General features: G+C 38.1%; 1 protein-coding gene across 2 annotated transcripts in view; it reads right to left on the bottom strand.

The window, feature by feature from the left end:
• The window catches only part of MSH6 (mutS homolog 6), a 40,524-nt gene that overhangs the window by 16,418 nt on the left and 2,972 nt on the right, over positions 1 to 21,134 (bottom strand). For both annotated transcript variants that reach the window (XM_088149099.1, XM_088149101.1), the window contains exon 2: positions 1,460 to 1,662. In XM_088149099.1, the coding sequence (XP_088005225.1) occupies positions 1,460 to 1,662 (203 nt within the window). The remainder of the gene's footprint in view (positions 1 to 1,459; positions 1,663 to 21,134) is intronic.

Raw genomic sequence — 21,134 nt, 5'->3', positions numbered from 1 at the left:
CCTAAGAGGGAACAGTTGATATGAGCAATAAAAGAAAAATGCTCTGATACAATCAGAAGTCTCCTCTACCAGCTGACTATGCAGAACACACATTATTTATATTATAATTATAATAATATATATTATAAATGATATTTATAATAAATGTATTGTATTGTACTGTATTGTGTGTATGTATGTATGTGTGTGTGTGCGTGTGTATGTGTATATATATATAAAAAAAATAGTGAGAGTATGAGACAAAGAGGAGCACATTTTGAGATATACAGTCATTTTCTCTGCTTGAAGAAGAGAGAGGGGGAGAAAGCAAAACAAAGCAGAGCTGATTTGTCTGGACTGTGTTTTGTCAACCCAAATAAGTCTTGACAAGTCTTCTCTTCTGATGGCTACCTAGGACTGATCCTGCCTGACAATCCATCTAGATCCATTTCCAAATTCTGTAATATAGTAGGAACATTCTCTATTTTTCTTTGTTTTATTTTTTTTTTAGAAGGGGCGGATGGTTATGGTTTCCCCATTTCTTTCCTAGAAATGGCTTGGAATAATTCTGGAAGGCCCCTTCTTTCCCTCTTCTTAACTATAAAATCCCCCTAAATCAGGTATTTCCTTACCTCTATAAAAGGACATGTCCCTGCACGTTCTCACACAAGCCACCATTTTTTACAATCCACGTGACTTTTTGAAATTTTTACCCTTTTCTCTGACTGCATTAGAATGCTTCTAAACCAGTCTTCCCCAACCTGGTGTCCTCCATAAGGCCATAAAAAAAGGTAAAGAATCCCTGGAGTCAATCCTGACACAATCCCACTGTCTAGCCCACAGCCTTGCAATTTCCTGGTTGTCTTCTATTAAAGTACCAACCAGAGATATCTGCAAGGAGGATCAATGACAAAAGCTGTGTCATGCCACAAGGTCCACAAGGTGCCACACACTGTGACACTGTACATATGTACAAAAGGAGTGGAGCTTCTGTCATAATGGCACAGTGTTGCTTTTGTCATTTTGATGAAAACTTCCAATCCTGCAGATGCCTCTGGTACTATCCAGATACAAACCAGCTTAGATTTTGGGACAGCCATTATGGGCTAGATGATGTCACATGTTGTAGTCATGCTAGCTCAGAATTCTGGGAGTTACAATCCCAACATACGGAGAATACCAGGTTCAGGAAGACTGTTTTAAACCATGCTATTTTTCTGCACTGGTTGCAAACAGAGGTGCACAAGTCTTTTTTGGCAAACCAGATGGCAATTGAATGAAATCTTGTTCAAATCAGAGTTGTTTTCTGCTTTAGTGGGAAAGCAAATATCTGTTCAATGTTTTCTGTCATACCTTTTTCCAATTAAAGAACAAAGGTGGATTTTTTTGTGTATGTCAGCTATCAAGATGAAGCAATAATAGTATTAAGTGCAAAAAATTTCTGATTTCAGGTGTAATATTCTGTTACTACATCTCTTACCTGTATATGGTCTTATGTATCTAATGCTAACCCAGCCCCTTGATGGGTCATCATCAAAAAACTGTACATGGATACGTGATGCTCTTCCTCTCCCCCTGAAAAGGGTTCCTTCTGTTGGGTGTGTGTACACAAGGCATGGCCACCATGGGTAGCCTTCAAGTTTGGCCCAAACTAAATCACCAGGTGAAAAGTCATTGAAATCACTGCAAAAAAGGAGAAAAATGGAAAAAAATGAAAAAAGGAGAAAAAAGAAGAAAAATAGCAATGAATATATTTTACTGAAAATGAGGTCTGAAAGTCAATATTTTATGATAGCACAATTCTCACAAAAAAAATCAACAGGCTAAACATGCTATCAATTTTTTTTGCTGATTAATCTGGTATTAAATTCATTTGAAAATTAAATTGGTATCTGCTAGGATTATGCAGCTCTTCAACAGAATTCCAAAAAAAGTATTTCAAAGTACACAAAAGTGTGAATTTAACACTGCCTTGCAACTCTTTAAAGCAACAGTTTTCTTTTCCAGGATCGCCCAGCTGCTCTCTGCCAATGCTACATGATCCTGGGAAAATATATGGTCCCTTTAAAGATTTGCAGACATTTGTGCCTTTACACATTCCAAAGCATCTTTTGGAATTGCATCTATCCACGTTTCTATAAATAAAAACATTAAGTGACTTCATGTTTGTTAATTAAGGTATAGGCATTGGAATTTGCAGGTCCTATTTTTGATGAACACAACTACGTTTTGTTAAAATCATTAAACTAGAACTATACTTATGAGATTTTGCACATATAACCTTCCAAATGTCCTGAAATTAACTCTTCCAAGACATTGACCCCAATGAAACAACTCTGTTAAGTCCTCAGCATTCATAACCTAGGAGTAAAGATCCCTTTTACTTATTTTTCAGACCTGGTTTTTGCTTCTTCCCATCTTTATTTTCCCCTAATGTAATTGCTTGCATTTAGTGTAAGTTCATGCTAATACATCCCAAAATAGTATTTGACTTTTTAGGAGCTGCATCAAGCTGCTGGCCCATGTTCAACTTATCATCTACTAGAACACCCAGCTCCTGCCAAGCCAGGTCTCTCCATCTTATACTTGTGTGTTTTATTTTTCCTACCCAGATGTCAAACTCTACATTACTCCCTGTTAAATTTCATTTCAGTTGACTGCTCAAGGCTGTCTAGATCTTTTTGAACTTCCTTTCTCTTCTAAAGTGTTTGCCACTCCACCTAGTTTGTGCTATATTACATGTAGATTTGATAATTATCCCCTCAGTCCGCTTATCCAGTTCATTAAGAAAAAGGTTGAATAGGACAGGGCCCAGGATATTGTGGCACTCCATAATGTAGGCATTTATGAGTATTTTCTGGGTGTGATCATTCAGCCAATTATGAATCAATCTAACAGTTATTATCATGTAGCACATACTTTATCATGTTATTAAAGAGGATATTATGAGAAAGTTAGTGATCTGTTGTCTTTATCGAGCTGTCTCTTGGAAAAATATGTTACAGAAATACAGATCAGAATAAAGATTTATTAAGCCTTATTGGAATATAGGAATATCTGATACTATCTCAAAAGTGTAATCTTTATAATCAATAAAAGCAATTTTATTGTGTTAACATGTTTCTGTTTGCCTTTTGGGGCATAGTCAAGGAGCAGGTAGAAGCCAAAGCTGGGGGGGGGGGTCTTTGCACAGATTCATCTTGCACACCAAATGTGCCCTTTCCTGGACTGGGAAGCCTTGCTCACAGTCACTCATGCCTTGGTCACTTCCTAGTTGAACTCCTGCAATATGCTCTATGTGGGGCTGCCCTTGAAGATCTCCTGAAAGTTACAATTAGTCCAGAATGCAGCTGTGTGTTTTCTGGTTACCTTCTAAGAAGTTACCAGGCTTAAATTTTAATTTAATATAAAAGTTACATTATCTGACTTAGAACTGCAGTTCAAATTCTCTCTGTATCTTCTTGCTAATAAATATAATACATTCTTGTTATAAGAAATTGCTTTTTTAAAGATATTTTCTTTCTACATCAGAGTATTTCCCAGATCAGTAACGCGATTTCACCATAACTATGTACGTATGAAAAAAATTAACAATAGTAAACATATACAGAACAGGTCAGTTGAATGCAATGGATATAGGATAGGAATACCTCAGCACTGGGCAAAGCAGGCAGCTATACTATAGCTCAGAGGTATCAAACATGCAATCCCATGGGCTGCAAGCAGCCCACAACACTCCCGAGTATGACCAGAACCAGATTAAAATGCAACTGGGTAATATTTAAAAAAATAAAAATAAAAATACAATGAAATATAGATAATATTACATTTTAAAACTAAATAATAATAAATGTAGTCACCAATCACCAAAACTCCAGATTTGCAACTCACAAGGAGTTGTGCACAAGTTTGCTGCCTCAAGCTTAACTGCAGCAGCAAAGATTGCTTGGCGCTGCCCTGGTGCAGACTGAGCAGGAGCACCGTGTGACAGGAGTTCCCTCTCAGTCTCAGTCTCAGCTGCAGCAGCATCAGGCAACCTTATTTCTGCGATTAAGGTCAGGCTGTGAGCTTGTGCTTTTCCTTGGACAGCAGGCAGGCAACCAGCTTTGCACTTGTAGCCAACCGGCTCTGGGCCTCAGAGCCTCCAGCGCATGAAAGAGCACCCCTCTCCAAAACAGATTGCATTCATCTCTTTTCCCCTCCAGAAAAGGTTTATTAGTATCTGTTGAGTTTTAGGCTGCACAAGGTCCATGATCATTGTTAACCTTATAAAAATTTAAATTCTTAAATTAATAATAATTGAAGTTTAAGTTCAGAATACATCCAGAGAAAGAAAGAATGGGGAAAAATGAAAGAGGAGGTGATCTAAATGCTTTTTGTATAATACTTTCTTTTTTCTTTTTTAAAAATTTTCTTTCATTACAATATCAAATTCCTAAAGAAGGGAAAAAAAAGAAATGTAAATGATTGCAAAATATTGACTGCAGTTATCAGTGACTAGTGAGTTTATATTATAATCTGTAAGCATGTATGCATGGAGCCAGTTTGGTATAATGTTTAAGATGTCAGACTAGAAAGGATGACATGTTGAGTTCTAGTCCTGCCTTGGGCACAAAGCCAGCTGGGTGACCTTGGAATAGTCACTTTTCTCATCCCTAGGAAGAACTGCCAAGTGACTCCTGAAAAATGCTGCCAAGAAACATGGAGGGGGCAGTTGCAGGGGCAGGAGTCCAAAATTATTTGAAGGCACAATTTTCAAGCATGTATGTGACATGTTATTATACTTTCTAGTTTCTATATTTTAACTAAGAAATACGTAAATATTTTAACATGTCACTATTACATGTATTTGCAATTTATTCATATTCTTGTATTGTGGCACACAAATTTGTGCTTGGCTTGGGAAAAGCTGCACAAAACATTTTTTTTCCACACACGGGACATCATAAATTATAGGGTATATTGCAAGGTGATAAGTAGGAATAGGAGGTAAGGAGCTGGCATAATAATTTGGTGGTATGCCAGGAGGAAGCTCAGAGGAAAAAAAATCCTCTCTCATCCCTTATGGAGGGTATGTATCTTCCTCAATCTTGGGTCCTCTACCAGAGGCCTGAGAGTTTGAAGGTTCTATGCAGTATCTTAGCTGTTCCTAGCACTGCACTCTTCTGGACAGAGAGCTCTGATGTTGTTCTCGGGATCTGTTGGAGCCACTCTCCCAGCTTAGGAGTCACAGCGCCAAGTGCTCCTACCACCACTGGGACCATTTTGGCCTTTACTTTCCATATTCTCTCTAGTTCCTCCTTCACGCCCTGGTACGTCTCCAACTTCTCATATTCCTTCTTCCTGATGGTGCTGTCACTTGGCACAGCTACATCCATCACCACCACTGTCTTCTGGTCCTTGTCTACTACCACAATGTCTGGTTGACTGGCCAGTACCTGCCTGTCCGTCTGGATCTGGAAGTCCCATAGGATCTTAGCCCTGTTATTCTCCACGATCGTCTGTGGAATCTCCCATCTGGACTTAGGAGTGTCTAGCCCATATACTGTGCAGATGTTCCTGTACACAATGCCAACTACTTGGTTGTGTCGTTCAGGGTATGCTGTTTCTGCCTGAATCTTACATCCTGCCACTATGTGTTGGACTGTCTCCGAGGCCTCTCTGCAGAGTCTGCACCTTGGGTCCTGCCTAGTGTGGTAGACCTCTGCTTCTATGGATCTGGTGCTTAGTGCCTATTCTTATGCTGCTATGATCAGTGCCTCAGTGCTGTCTTTTAATCCAAAAGACCTAAGAGCCCAAGAAGAAAAAACAGGACTCATCTACAACATACAGTGTAAGGACTTTAACAGCCTCCATGTCCTCCTTTCCCCAGCTCACTATACGGCAGGGTATCTGATGACTGGCAGGGTGTACATGTTGATGGCATGGATCTTGTTCTTCCCACTGAGCTGGCTCTTCAGGACCTGTCTTATCCTTTGGTGGTACTTGGATGTTGCTGTCTTCCTTGCCTCCTCATTGTGGTTCCTATGTGACTGTGGGATACCAAGATATTTGTAGCTGGTCTGTATGTCTGCTATGTGGCCTGCTGGTATTTCCACCCCATCAATCTTAACTACCTTCCCTTTTCTTTACTACCATGCAGCCACACTTTTCCAGTCTGAATGACATCCCAATGTCCTCACTGTAGATCCATGTCAAGTAGATCAGCGAGTCGATGTCTTGTTCACTCTTAGCATACAGCTTGATGTCATCCATGTACAGGAGGTGGCTGATGGTAGTTCTACTCTTGAACTTGTATCCGTATCCAGTCCTTGTGATTATCTGGCTGAGGGGGTTCAAGCCTATGCAGAACAGCAGTGGGGAAAGTGTATCACCTTGGTAGATGCTGCACATGATAGCCACTTGTGTGAGCTGTCTTGAGTTGACTTCCAGTGTTATTTTCCACAGTCCCACTTGAGGAAGGTCCTTAGTGTGCTGTATGACTTTGTATAGTGCCAGGCATTCACAGATCCATGTGTGTGGCATTGAGTTGTAGCTTTCCTGTAGTCAATCCAGGTTGTACTCAGATTGGTCTGTCTAGACTTTGAGACTTGGACGAGTACTCTATCTATAAGCAACTGGTGTTTTGAGCCTCTGGTGTTCCCAATGCTCTTCTGAGAATGCTCGTGTATTGGCTCATATAGTCCTGTAGCTTGGTGGTATAAGGAAAATATATCTTTGGGTGAAAGAAGCAAGTTTTTAGACGCCTCAGATGAATGGGATTGCCTTAATAAAACTGAAATATAAAGAAATGTGCAGCACCCTTGAAACCGGTGGGAACTAGGCTGGTTATAAGGAGTTTATCTAGCTGGTGTGAATTCACACTAACCAAGTGCTCCATTACCAAGGTAACAATCCAACCTCCCACAAGAGGAGCTGTGTAAGAACATTACTCAGATAAATACAAATGCACTGCAGCAACCCAAAACACCAGAAAAAGGAAACAGACCACCTATATAAGGTATCTTCCAATAAAACGGATACCCACACAACTTTATCAAAAAGTGCCTGGCCACTCAACCCACTACAGCACAACCAACACAAGCTATGAAAAGGGTAACACTACAAGACATCAAAAACATTTGGAAACAACCAACAGACTATTACAACTACAGGTATCAACACAGCACACAAACCAACTAAAGCCCTCCAAAACATCTTAAGTAAACCAAGAGACCTAAGAGCTCAAGAACAAAAAACAGGAGTCATCTACAAGTGTAAGGACTTTAACAGCCACTATGTAGGACAGACAGGCAAAAAACTACCAGAGCACATCCATGAACACCAACTAGCAGTCAGAAGACATCATGAAAACTCCTTAATCTCGCAACACACAGACAGACTCAACCATAGTTTCAGCTGGAAAACTATGAGCATCCTAGACCAAGCTAAGTCCAAAAACACCAGGGAATTCCCGGAAGCTTGGCATTCAGACAAATCAGCCATCAGTAGACACATAGAAATAAAACATATTTACATACCATTCAAGAGAGACAATAATAAAGCTAAGAAGGAAACAAAAAGACCAGAACACGTCCTCTCCAGCACATCCTCTCCAACAGTCAATACCCAGATAAGCAGGGATTAACACCAGGGAAACAATCAAGCAGAAAACAATACCCTAATCAAGGGTACTACAAGGAGAAAACCACACCCCCACCAACACTGGCATGCAAGCTACTGTATATAAACAGGGAGTAAACCCAACACTCACTTGAACTGATGATGTTACCTAGTTGGGTAATGAAATGTCTGCAAGCAAACAACAAAGTTCAGAGAGTACCAAGGACTCCACAGCTTCATATTAATTGTGAGAGAGATTTGTGTGCATTTTTATTTTCAGTGATTATTATTTATATGAACAGACTAATCCAGGTAAACTTTCGGAAGGCACTTTTAACAAATAAGATAGTTCTCTCTGAAATGTAGTTTGTTGATTTGTTTTATTTTAGCTTTAAAATATATTTTATAATTTTTTGCAGAATCCATTTAACTTGAAATGTGGAAGAAAAGGAAGTACAATGAAGCCTATGATCAAATGGCTTTAGTTGCATTACTGAAGGTAATGAGACACAAAAGCCAGTGTTTATGTAGAAAAATTCTTGCAAATGGAAGAATGAAGCTGAAAGAACATCTCATGTCTCTCCATCTTGAAAATGCATCATGCAAAAAAAAAAAAAAAATCAATTTGAAAAAACAGGAACATTTCCAAAACTTGGATTTACCATTTCACAAAAAACTTTTGAAGCATCCTATGGAGTTGCTTATCAATTGCCACACAAAAGAATTCCCACACAACTGGAGAGCCTTTATTAAATCCATGTGCACTGGAAATGTTTGAGCTGATGTATCAACAAGAACGGAGGAAACCATTACCTTGTCAAATGATGTGATATATTCTACAATAGTTTATATTTCTTCTAACAGTTTGGAGCAGGTCAAGGAATTGGCAGGGTCATCATTCCCCTTCAGTATGCAGCTAGATGAAACTTCAGACACATTGAAACCTCACAATGAAGCCAATTCCTGTTTTATTATTGGAAGCTGATGTCATCAAAAAATAATTCCTATTTTGAAAGTTCTGGAAACTACAAAGACCATCAACATTTTAGAAATTGTAAATTAAAAAAAGGGGGGGGGAGGACCTGCTGGAGCAGAGAAAAGAAGTACCAAAGGGGACAGAATAGAAAAATAACCAACCAACCATGGACATGAGGCCAGCAAAGTGCAAAATAAGTCCAAAGAAAGAAAAGGGCCTCTAATCCCATGGCATGCACTGCAGCGCTGCTTATAAAAAGAGTCAGAACTGAGAAGGAACCAAGGACCTTCAGGATCTGGACCCAACTTTTTCCAGTGCCTTAGCCTCTGTCTGGCTAACACTAGTCATCGCAGCCTTATGAGTATGGTGTGTGTTTGAAGAGCAAAAATTTGCTTTGTTTTAATAAAGAAACTCTCATTTACTGGAAAACCCTCTTGATATTCACTGGGAAACTTAGGGCAAGGGTTGTGTTTTTTGCATAGAAACTTATGAGCCCACTGAATGAGAGAATGTATGTTTCCCCATAAATAATCCACATACACCTGGACTGGGCATCATACTTTTTTTAGCTGCTTCCTATTTCTTGGCTAGGTGAGAGTTGGTAACCCTTAGAGTCAGGAAAGCAAAGGGGAAAGGCCAGCAAGTGGCCAGCAAGTGGTGTGTGTTTGTTTATGAGCAAACAAGATGGAAAAAATTATAACATAATACATCTGTTTTGCTGCTTAGGTGAAAAAGGAAGTTTCTTACATCGTTGTCTCTCAGTTTGTTACACAAATATGTACTGGCAACAAAGACTCATCAATTCTAAAATAAGTCAACAATCCTAAAAGCAATTAACTTTATCAGAGTCAGGTGTCTGAATCACCTTTTAAAAAGATTCTGTCAAAGGAGCAGAATATAAAATGCTTCTCTGTAACACAAAGAGCACTGGTTTTCAAGGGGACAAGTCTTTTTTTATAATAATTTTATTACAGATTACAATTATACAGATAAAAACTAATACAAACTACAAAAAAATAGAAAAAGCAAAGTGCAGAAAAAATAAAAAAGAATATAGAAAGAATAAGTAAAAAGAAAAGTATAGCAAAGAAAAAATATAAGTAACTTCCTCCCTCATCACAAGTATAAACAATTTTAACAACTCATCACCTTTTCTTAAAAACAACAATCTCTTCATCCCATATCTCATTATTTATAAACTAATCTTAAAACCTTGTCATTTTAACCTAATCAGCAAAAGTCCATTAAGGGTTACCAGAAGTAACAACATATCTATTTTAAACTTAATCCAATAAACCCACTTTATAATCCTTCCTTTTACTTTTATATCTCATCTTCTATCTATAAAAAAATCCCCAAAATCTTGCCATTCAATCCTAGTCAGTAAAAATCCATTAAGGGTTACCAGAAATAACCACATAACTATTTTAACTTTAATCAAATAAACTTAAAATATAACAAATGAGCTCTTCTTCCCATGTCTCATCTCTTATCTAAAAACAAAGCCATCATTCAGTCCTGGTCAGCAGAAGTCCATTAAGGATTATCAAGATAGCAACATATCTATCTTAACCTTGATCAAATAAAGCAACTTTATATTCCTTCCCTTTACTCCCAACAGTCTTGGTTTTTAACCCCTTCAAATAATGTCCTAGAACTTGATTTCTTTTTGTTTTTTCTTTGTCTCTTCTCATAAAATCCTTCAAAACTTTTAACAGGTCTCTTTTGTACAACCAATATAAGGAAAATTATCCACATCACTCTTCTGATTTATTATCTGTATGCATGGAGTTCTTCAATTCCAAGAATATCTTTACAGAAAATGCAATTATCAATTAATGAGGGAGGATTTGGTCTTCCAAATCTGGAGCTATATCATCATGCTTATCTATTGTCAAGTATTAAATACTGGAATCCAACAAGTGGTGTTAATTTTCCGATTTGGGCAACTTTGGAATATACATATATGGATAGTATGGATAGTACTATCCATCTGACATGGTCAGATGGATAGTATTACGATCAAAATACACTTAAACTCTAATATCTCTGGAAACAATTTCATCAGTTAGGAAGCTATGGAATGGAATGTCTAATTAAAAAAAAAAAAGATTTGACCCTTTTTCCCATGCCAAGCTGACTTTATGGGGAAACCCAACTTTAAAAATTGGGAAAAAGATGGTGATATGGAAAAATTGGATGGAAGTAGGGATATTGACTTTGGACCAAGTGATAGATGATAAAGATGTATTTTTAACGTATGCTGTGTTAAGAGATAAATATCATCTACCAGATGTAGCCCAATGGCAATATTTACAATTACAACATTTGTTAACAACGTTGTTTGGACCAGCAGCATTTTCAGCTTCTGAGACACCTGAGATATTAGAACAACTTGTTAAATCCTTTAAAATTAAAAAACCTACTATTAGTTTGTATAGATATTTGTTATCAATAAATCAGTTTGATATGCAGATGCTAAGGGATGAGTGGAATAAAGAATTAGAGGTTTCTATAGTGTCTAGACAATGGGAGAGTGTCTTAACTTCTATACCAAGAGTGTCAATGGACATTAAATTATGACTTATACAACAAAAAATAATATTTAGAATTTATTGGACTCCACTATGTATGTATAGAAAAGGACTGTCAAAAACAGCATTTTGTTAGAGATGTAGTAAGGACAATGCTTCTTTAAAACACATGTTTTTACAATGTCCTATACTTATCAAGTTTGAGGAGAAAGTACTGGACTATATAAATATGATTGTGTGACAAAAGCTAAAATTTTCAGAGGATAATATTCTTTTGAACTATATACCTAGTATATGGAACTTGACAACTGGACAACATAAATGGATTCTTTATGCCCTTACTATGGCCAAAAGACTGATATTGCAACACTGGAAAGATAAATGTATGGCTCCAGTTAGTCAATGGACTGAAGACCTAATTACACTTGCTACTTATGAGCGGACTGCCTATAGATGTAGATTTTGTACGAACAAGTATAAGGAAATACGGGACTCATTTATACAAAATTCACTGGGTTAAAAAAAAACAGGATAGTCATACAAATCTCTTAGAAATATATGTACTTGAATAACATTTGCATTAGATAAGCATATATAGAATTGGACTATATATCATAATAGTACACACTAATGCACTATATAATAGTGTACTATTATGATATATTAACTTTTTTGTTGTACTTTTTCATTTTTATGTTAAAGCACTTTTATGTATTTTTTCCTTTTTTTGCAATAAAAAAATTAATTAAAAAAAGGTTAACTTCTGAGTCTATTGTTTACAAATATCCTTCAGTACACTTGATCTTAAAGTATTTTGCTCCATTCTGTATTAGCAAGTCAAATGTAGGTGTCCTTCTCCTTTAATTGTAATCTTTAGTTCCTTCTGGTTCCCTCTAGTGCCCAAGCTTCAAAGTCCCATCCTATCATGTTTTTATTTTTAGAATTCAAAACATCCACATTTTCCCACCGGAAAGATTCATATAATTAATTTTAAAATCTTATTTCAAATCCATCTGGATCCTTAATCCATTTATAACTTCCAAAATCAAACCTCTAATCACTCTTTTGCTGTTTATTCCAAAAAAAAATTTTTCTAGGTCCTTAAATTTGTAGTTAAAACTTCTTTCACTAAGGATTGAAGGAAACTCACCCGGTGAATGCCATAAAACTTGTCATTGCAAAGGTCCCCAATATTTAAGAGACAGTAAAAAAAGTAATTCCAAAAGTGAATAAGAAATGAGGCTTGGCTGAACTTTTTGTCCATATAGGCTACATTACAACTGTGAGCTTAGTTGAAATCCCTCAACCCCTGGCTGTTCAACTCACAAGCAACCACAAAAACCTCAGTTCCTGCAGTCTACTCATAAGTAGCAGCTGTCCAGAGTAAGTATAGGCGATCTCACAACCTCTCTTTTCTCCAGAGAGATTTTGCCGGCCCAAATCCAGAATCCAGCTGCTGATTCAGCCGTAATGTTGTCCCCACTGCTTCAGGGATGACTAGTTCGCCATGTCCTCAGCCTCAAGGCGACAAGTCCTGAAATGCTCACTCAAACTAAGGGCAGAAATTTCTGAAAGAAAAAAAAAAGCCCACTCTCGGAACAGTTTGAAAGAAATGATTTTCATGATTTGGCTTACATGGCCAATATTTTTAACCATATGAATGAGAAAATCTTTCAATTCAAATTCCTGAAGCAACCATTGTGGATGTAACTGAAAAATTACAAGCTTTCTTCTCTAAGCTGGCGCTTATAGGACAGACTGGGGGCTGATATCATTACAAACTTCCAAACACTGGAGGAAGTGCGTTATCAAGATGGAGCTGAAATAAAAACATACTGTCAGTTTCTTTGAAGAGAGAAATCTGTGAACACCTGGAAACACTTAGAACTTTTTCAGAAGTTACTTCCACCTTAATGGTATTAAAGTTGAACTATGGATACACAATCCTTTTCTTCCCAATATAAACTGCAGAAATGATACTGACATAGTCAAAGATGAGCTCATTGATCTTAGGACAAAAGCCTACCCTCACCTTCTAAAGAAAGCTATGAAAGCTTTAATTCCATTTGCAACAATATATCTTGGCAAATCAGGATTTTCAACACTTGTAACCATCAAACAAAAAATTGAAATTGATTGGATATTCAACAAGACATGCATATTGATTTGGCAAAGACTACTCCATAATTTTCTTATTGAAGCTCAACAATACAATAGCCTTCATACTGAAATATGAATAAATAAAATTTAATTTTAACTTGCCTATCTTTTAAATTTAATTATCTTGCTATTGATTTGATACCTGTATTCCAATCATATATCATAATTAGATTTTGGAATGTTCCTTTATGTTGTGGGAAGCATGGGAACTTCCATGTGCAGAAAATGAGAGCCTCAGGGAAGAAAAAAAAACCCTATGTATCTATAATCAGTAAGAAAAATAGACTGCTTGAGCATGCATTTCTATGCTGCTAATAATATTAGAACAGATGGCTTTCCCTTTTTTTGTTTATCCTGCTGCTGTACCTAAAAGAATAGGAAATCTTACTGGACGGTGTAAGGTATAAAACATATTGCCTTCTTTTTGTCTGGGATCTTCTCCTATGTGCTATGTTGAGTCCAACAGCTCTTGTCCAATAAACCATTTTCTTTTAGAGTGTTGGTATGGTGCCTCTTTTCCCCAGTGGTCTGACAGAGATATCACCTTATCCCTTGAGCAGGCTTAGCAGGGAGATCTCTGGAAGGGAGAGACTGATTTCCAGGGCCCAGCCACCAGCGTGGGAAGCCCAAGCAGGACATTCCAAAGTATTGGACTAGCTGAGCCACAGTATGGACCCACTGAAAAAGGCGTTGGGTGATCAGTTGAACTTCAAAGTAGATCTATAATGTGAATGGAAAAGAAAGGAAGTGCATGGGAATATACCACAAAGCTAAAATTGCGGAAAACAGAGACCTCTGTGCACTGCAGATTTCAAAGAACTCCTTTCTAGCAGTATCCCCAAACCAAGAACCCACTAAATATAAATGTAAGCCTCAAAGTATTGCCATGCTGGGTCGGGACGAAGGAAGTGAAATCCAACACATCTTGACACTGGGTTGTGGATGGCTGCTTTTGGATATGCTTTCAGCTTGCGTGGGATGCAGGCCAAGCCTGTTAGAGTTTCCTGTTGTCTGAAGTGAATGGAGAGTACATTCTGGAATATGGCCAACCCTCACCTGCATCAATGCATGACTGAGATGTTAAAAGTGTCCCTCTCTAAAATGTATTTTATAAACATTATATAATGTTCTCAGCAGAAATTGTAGGAATGCAGGTATTGGAAAAATACAGCAAAGGTGCTTCGCTACCATGAACAAAGTAATGGTACTAGAATATGTGAGAAATAATAAAAATGTTGTTTTTGCAAGTAAACTAATTTGACAGTATATGCTTTAAAATAAACTCTAATGAGCAACTAGTAGTGAAAGGGGATTTCTCAGACCCCTGCTTTTCTAAGCAAAACATATATAGTGATACAATTAAGTTACTAGTCCTCAATTGCATAGGGAAGTCTTAGCATAAAGTAGTACTGGATTGCTTAAAATGAGCAGGAGAGCTGAAATGCAGAAGATGCAGTAATTTAGAAGGAAGCTCGTGCAACTGGTAAAAGGAGTTTCTGAATAGAGAGCTAACGAACCAACCTGAGTGGGTTTTGTGGTAAACCACATCGCTGAGCACACTCACTGCTAATGTCAAAAACTGCCATAGAAGGAAATAAATAAATATGGGCAAGGGGCTTCTAAAATAAGGGTAATGGGAGATGTAAACTAAGGCGGGACTTCCGTGAGTTGTATTAGGCGTATCGGATAGGCTGTAAATTCCTGAGTACCTAACCAATGGGGAAATGGAGGAGGGTCTTTTCGCTCGGTCATAGGGAATAAAAAGTGCATGCATCTTATCACAGGGTGTGCCTACTTGCTGGACACCCGCTGTTGCAACAACGTACTCTTTTAATAAATGGTCATGCCTTGCTGCTTCACTGGATCTTTGTCTTAATTCTTTGGAACTTGAGGTTTGTTTCTCACAGAATATAAATCTGTTTTTTTTTCCTATTTTGCTCACATAACCTTCCCTGCGTTATTTTATGAAGTAGCTGCACTGTCAATAGGTAAATTTAGTACCAAAGTAAAGAAGCTGAGTATGTTTGGAGAAACAGATAATGACTGAAGAAAAACAAGGTATGCAGCTGAGGCTAAATACTGTAACAAAAAGGAATTGAAAGGCATGAAAGGCATTTGTCCCAGTTCTTCAAAAGTAAACTTTCACACAGAAACAGTTACTAATGGATGAAACAATGCCCCATACAGCTATTGTGAGTATCCAAACCTGAATGAGGAAAGGCCCAGGGCAGGCAAAGAAGGAAACCAATCAAGGACAAGAAACAGGGGAGAGAGTTATAGCAGCCTTGACTTCAAAGGGATAAAAAGCCCTTGATTTTTTTCCTTAGCTCTTCCCCACCTCTGCATTTCAGTTTGGTTTATATTGTTCTCTTAACTGTGTTTGGTTATTTTCATTATCTTGCATTAAAAAAATCTGAAGAATTTGAAATAAAAGCTTTGATTTCAAAAATTAGTGTGTTTGTCATAGTCCTGAGCCTATCCTGATAAGCTGACCGCTGCAGCGTATTTGTCTGTTCTAAAGCAGCTCACTGACTGCCATGCTGTCACTTGATCTCCCAGACACACAAGCTTTATTTGGAGGGTGATGAACTCAGGTCTGGGAAAGCACTGAGCAGAAAATGGCTTTTCATATGCACAGAGCTCTCATGGGGGGCATAAGGGAGGAATGAACACAACCTGATGAGCTAAGGGGAGTTTTGAAACTGTGAAAAGGTTCTAGTTGGGAAACTAGGCTGAAATTGGGCAGTTTTGGCTGCTAAAGAATATTCCTATTCTGGGGTGGATTAAAGACCATTAAGATCTGTAGGTTCCTGGGTGAAGGGAACTAATCACTGAGTAGTAGACACAATTAAGTCATCAAATAATTTATTGTTTGTGCCAAAGACTATCACAAACTCATGAAGAAAAAAAAGCATTGGTGATCCAGAACACAGCCCGGAAGACCCTATCAGCCATTGGTGACGATCATTAATCACTCATTGCTTGAGTGTTTTTCTCCACCCTCCCCAGGTAGGATGAAGGATGACAAATCCTGTGCAATGCCTCACTTTCCCACCTAAGGTTGCCAATCTCAGCTAAAACCAATCCTGGAAATTTCTGCCACCACATATGTCATATTTGCATATATATATATATATGTGTGTGTGTGTGTGTGTGTGTGTGTGTGTGTAATAATTGCCTGCAAATATTATAAATAAAATACCTCACTTGTAAATTAATTGATCCTTATCTGCACAGATCAGCCTTTCTCTCACAAACAAGACACTCTCTCACACAGAAGCAGCATCATATAGCACTATTTCCTAAATAACAGGAAATCAGAATATAAATTAAAGGGAGCTAGTGTGATGTAGTGGTTAAGGCACTGGCCTGAAAACTTCGAGGCCCAGGTTCTAATCCACCCTCAGCCATGTAAACTCACTGGATGACTCTAGGTCAGTCATTCTCAGTCTACCTCAGACAGTTATGAGAAAATAATAGGAAGAAGGAATCCTATGTATGTTGCCTTGAGCTCCTGTACAAAAGATGGGAAATAAATCTAAGATTTTTTTTTTAAAAGTATGTCTCTCCAGGGGTTTAGACTAACTCCCATAATTTTCAGCTATGGCTATGGTGGTTGGGGAATTCTGAAAATTGGTCATGCTGTAGAAACAACCTGTCCCCACCCTCAGTTGAAGATGTACAAAGTGGACTGCAGATTGAAGTCTTTCATCCAAACAAGGGTTGTGCTTTGTAAGTAGTGGTTTAACTCCTGATGGTTTCACAAAAAAGCAAGAATCCTGGCTAACTTTTGGATGGGGCTGTGTGTGAGACCTAGAGGATGACTGAAACCCCTTTCTTCCTTTTTGTTTCCTTCCAGTTTTGCTTTCTTTACCATCACTGATCTTTTGTCTTGTGCTGTTTTTGTGTTTTTTGTATTGTTCTTTGTTTTTAAATGTTTTAACAATTATAAACCACCCAGAGGCACTGGGAGTCAGTGAACTTTTAAAAAATATCACAATTCTGGTAACCAGAAATGGCAATTTAGCCTGTCTTTGCATATCTCAAGCTATAATCATTTGTATAGTCTAGATGGAGATGGGGAAGAATGGGCTTCAGCTCAACTCCAGCAAGACTAAGTAGGTTGAATTCTAGGACTCTAGGATCTTGTGAATCTGGGGATTTGCCATCTTTAGAGGTTGTACTACTCCAAACAGACTTGCAGCTCCTGTTCAAGGAGCAGGTGGTAGCCATGACCAGGAATGCTTTTGCACAACTTTTCTGGAGTAGTCGGCACTGCTTATAATCACCTAAGTCTTAGCCCCTCCCAAGTGGATTATTGCAATGCATTGTACATGAGGTTGCCCTTGAAGAACACCCAGAAACTACAAGTGGTTCAGAATGTAGTAACATGGGCAGTCATGAGTGCACCTTAGTGAGTTTAGGTTACACCTCTGCTCTGCAAGCTGCACTGGCTTCCAGTGTGCTTCTGAGTACAATTCAAGGTGCTGGTTGTCACCCACAACGCTCTCCATGGCATGGGGCCTGGTCATTTGCAGGAGCACCTCTCCCTCACTGCTTCTACTACATTTGGTCTGGCAGAAGAGACACACTTAAGACCCCATCAGTTAAAGAGTGTTATCTTTCAGGACCCAGAAAGCATGCCTTTTTTGTCGCAGAGCTGTCCTTTGGAACTCCATACCACCTGAGGTTAGATTGGCCCCAACCCTGCCAGCTTTTCACAAAACCTTGAAAACCTTGCTGCGTTCCTGGGCATGGGAAGGGGGAGGGGTGTCAAGTGGTTAGTGAGATTGTGTTTTGAATTGCTGCATTTTTTTGTTTTTACTTTGGTGGCCATTATATATATTGTGGTTTATATGTTCATATTGAATTTTTATATGCTGTTAGCTATTCAGTCACTCTGGTGAGATGGGCACCCATATAAATTGACTAAATAAATTACTGAACAGCAAAAAGTCAGAACTGTAATCCAATCTTTCGTTACTTCATTGTTAGATCGCTATCATTTATTTTACACTGGTTATTGATGGTTTTTGGAATTAGTATTGATTTATTGTGTTGCTTCATACTATATTATCAATGTTTGCATAGTAGCATTTAAAAAGCACATGTTAGAACTAACTATGCTCTTGTAAAAAAGCCCAGGTAAGTAGGCCATATCATGTGGCTTATCTCTCTCTCTGCTGTCTGATGAGGGATGGGGAAATCACAAGCAGTGGAAAGTCTACTTGCAGAAGGTACATGAAAGAGGTAGGTGGATGAGACAGCCAGTAATATGAACTTTAGCTTTGTTCTTGGAAAACTGCTTGTCTGGTGTGGATACTAGCTGCAGAATATGTATTAACATATGAGATAAGACTGTCAACTATAGCTGCACAGTAACCAATCTAAGAGAAAGAAAGTCCCAAAGCAGACAAAGTAAGCACCCAATTAGATGGCCTGAACCAGGAAGGTATAACTGACATTCTGGATACTGAAAAGACAAAGAACTCTGTGGACAAGGTTTTCAATCACTACAGCAACTTTCAGCCATTTATTCCCTCTCAGCAACACATACTATATGTGACTTGTTTCTTATCTGCACCGATTCTCCGCTCAGACATAAAATGGGAATTTGACTGGGAATTATCCAATGCCTGAACACAAGTGCAACTGCACAACTCTTATAGACTGAGGACAGCTGAACAGACTTCCCACCCTTAGAAATGCATAGTAGTTATTGAACATAAGCCCAAAAGACAAGTGGGATTGAACATCCAGTACTATGTCTTATGAACATCTGGCTGGCAGGCAGCCTAAGGAAAAATCGCTTGGAGAGTCCAGCAACAAGTGTTATCATTTTACACAAGTCCTACCAGTGGCAGTAGGTACAACACAATAAATAAACCTCTGGGTTTATCTGGCCATCACTAAGTTTAGAGACTGGTTGGCTGAGTGATTGGGCTTTGAAAGAAAAGCCCAGGATTTAACCAGGGCTAGTCCTGAAGAGGCTACAGGTAGTCCTCTTATTCCAACTGCCTTGTTTAGTGACTGTTCAAAGTTACAATGGTGTAAAAAAAATAACAGCTTTGCAACCAATCCTCGTGTTTACAACTGTTACAGTGTCCCCCAGTTGCCATTTGCAGGCTTCCCAAACAGCTTGCAACAAGCAGAGTTAATGGAGAATGTGGAAGTAAAATCACAAGTCGTGGTCATGTGATGTTTTGCTTAACAACCATGGTGACTCACTTAACGTCTGAATGGGAAGTAATGTCATAAGTCCATTGCGGTCATGTGATTTTCCCCTTAATGACCACAGCGCTTAGCAACAGAGTTGCTGGTCCTAAGTGTGGTCACTAAGTGAGGGCTACCTGTACTTCCAGAATTCTTAATGGTAGGTTGCTACTGATATAAAATAATGACAGTATCACTTCAATATTAATAGAAATGAACTGACTCCCTGTTGTTTCCTTGGTGCAATTAAAGGTATAAGCCTTAAGCCTTAAAGATTTAAATAGTTTAAGCAGTGGTTGCTGAACCACTTGTCTCATTATTACATAACTCAATTATTAATAACTTCAGGGAAGATTTTCTTCAAAGAGGCCATTTGCCAAGTACACAGGAAAGTGTTTTCTCCTGTATTAGTCCAAACCAGTATTTTTTTCTCTTCCCTGAGAGCCAAGATTGATCCCCATTCAATAGGCATTTCAAAAAGGAATATATTTTTAAATTGGCCTTTTAAAATTTAGTGTTTGGTTTTTAAATGAAGTTTTGATGCTTTAATATATTTTAATGTCTCTTTGCTTTTTAGTTTTTAAAATAATTAAAAACGTATTGCTACTGGAAGTTCAGAATGTTACTCAGCTGCCATGGAAAAATGCAAGCCATGTCAGTCTGCTTTTAACTCTTTGGAGGACAATCACATAATCCTGACAATACATTTATTCACTGTTTTCCCCTTCTACTACTTCCCACGACCTTAGGTTTGCATAGGTTTTTTTCCAAGTCTATTATCTTCTTGCATAACAAGCCTAAAGTATGTGAGTTTCTATTTCTGACCATCATAAGCAGATGGTTCAGAACTGACTGGTTTCTTTTGCAGTCCATGTTACTCTTTGTAACCCTTTCCAGATCCATAATTTGAAGGATTTTTTTCAAACTATTTATCTTCTTAATGTCCAATCATACAGTTATGTTTAACTGCAACAAAATTGTTCTGTAACTGAGAGGAAAAAAAAATGTAAAAATGATTTAAATTTTAAAAATCTGCATTAAAGGACCCCCATTTTTTTTTTTTAAAAAACTGATTTTAGCACCTTAGAACAGACCTTCCTACTGTGAGGCGAATATACCTTGGGGTGAAAGAAGCAAGTTTTTAGAGGCCTCAGATGAATGGGATCGCCTTAATATAACTGAAATATAAAGGAATGTTGAAGCTGGTATGAACTAGGCTGGTTGTAAATTCCTTATCACAAACATCCCCATAGCAACTTAAGGGAGGATATCTTCTTCCTGGCATTTGGCACCTTGAACTAATTTGTTTCTTCTTCTCTGTGACACTATTGTCTTCTTTGTAGATAGCAGTTGTCCTTGTAGATAGCAGATAACAGAGGGGCAGAAAGTAACTTGAGAAGTATTGCTTATTTAGGTATGCCTGCATCATCATATGAATATGTATGCGTATGTGTTTTTTCCCCTTCCCCTTCTTGTAGAAATGTATAAATACCAGGGTACCCATTTTGCCTATAGGGTAATGTCTCCCACTAACCCTTGGTGGGTCCCCTCCAGTGCGAACTGTCTAATAAACACTGCAGTGAAGCCTTGATTATTTTGCATTGTGTCCTGCATTTTGATTCCACACTACTGTTTTGCCTCTTCAACCAAATAGCTTAAATGTTTAAGAA

This window comes from Python bivittatus, unplaced genomic scaffold, assembly GCF_059951505.1.
Source record: "Python bivittatus isolate LINGU-HERP-01145 unplaced genomic scaffold, Pbiv_v1 ctg000020_np1212, whole genome shotgun sequence".
NCBI classification, from domain to species: domain Eukaryota; kingdom Metazoa; phylum Chordata; class Lepidosauria; order Squamata; family Pythonidae; genus Python; species Python bivittatus.
Note: the sequence above shows the minus strand (reverse complement) of the source record. Positions and strands in the feature narration are given on the sequence as shown.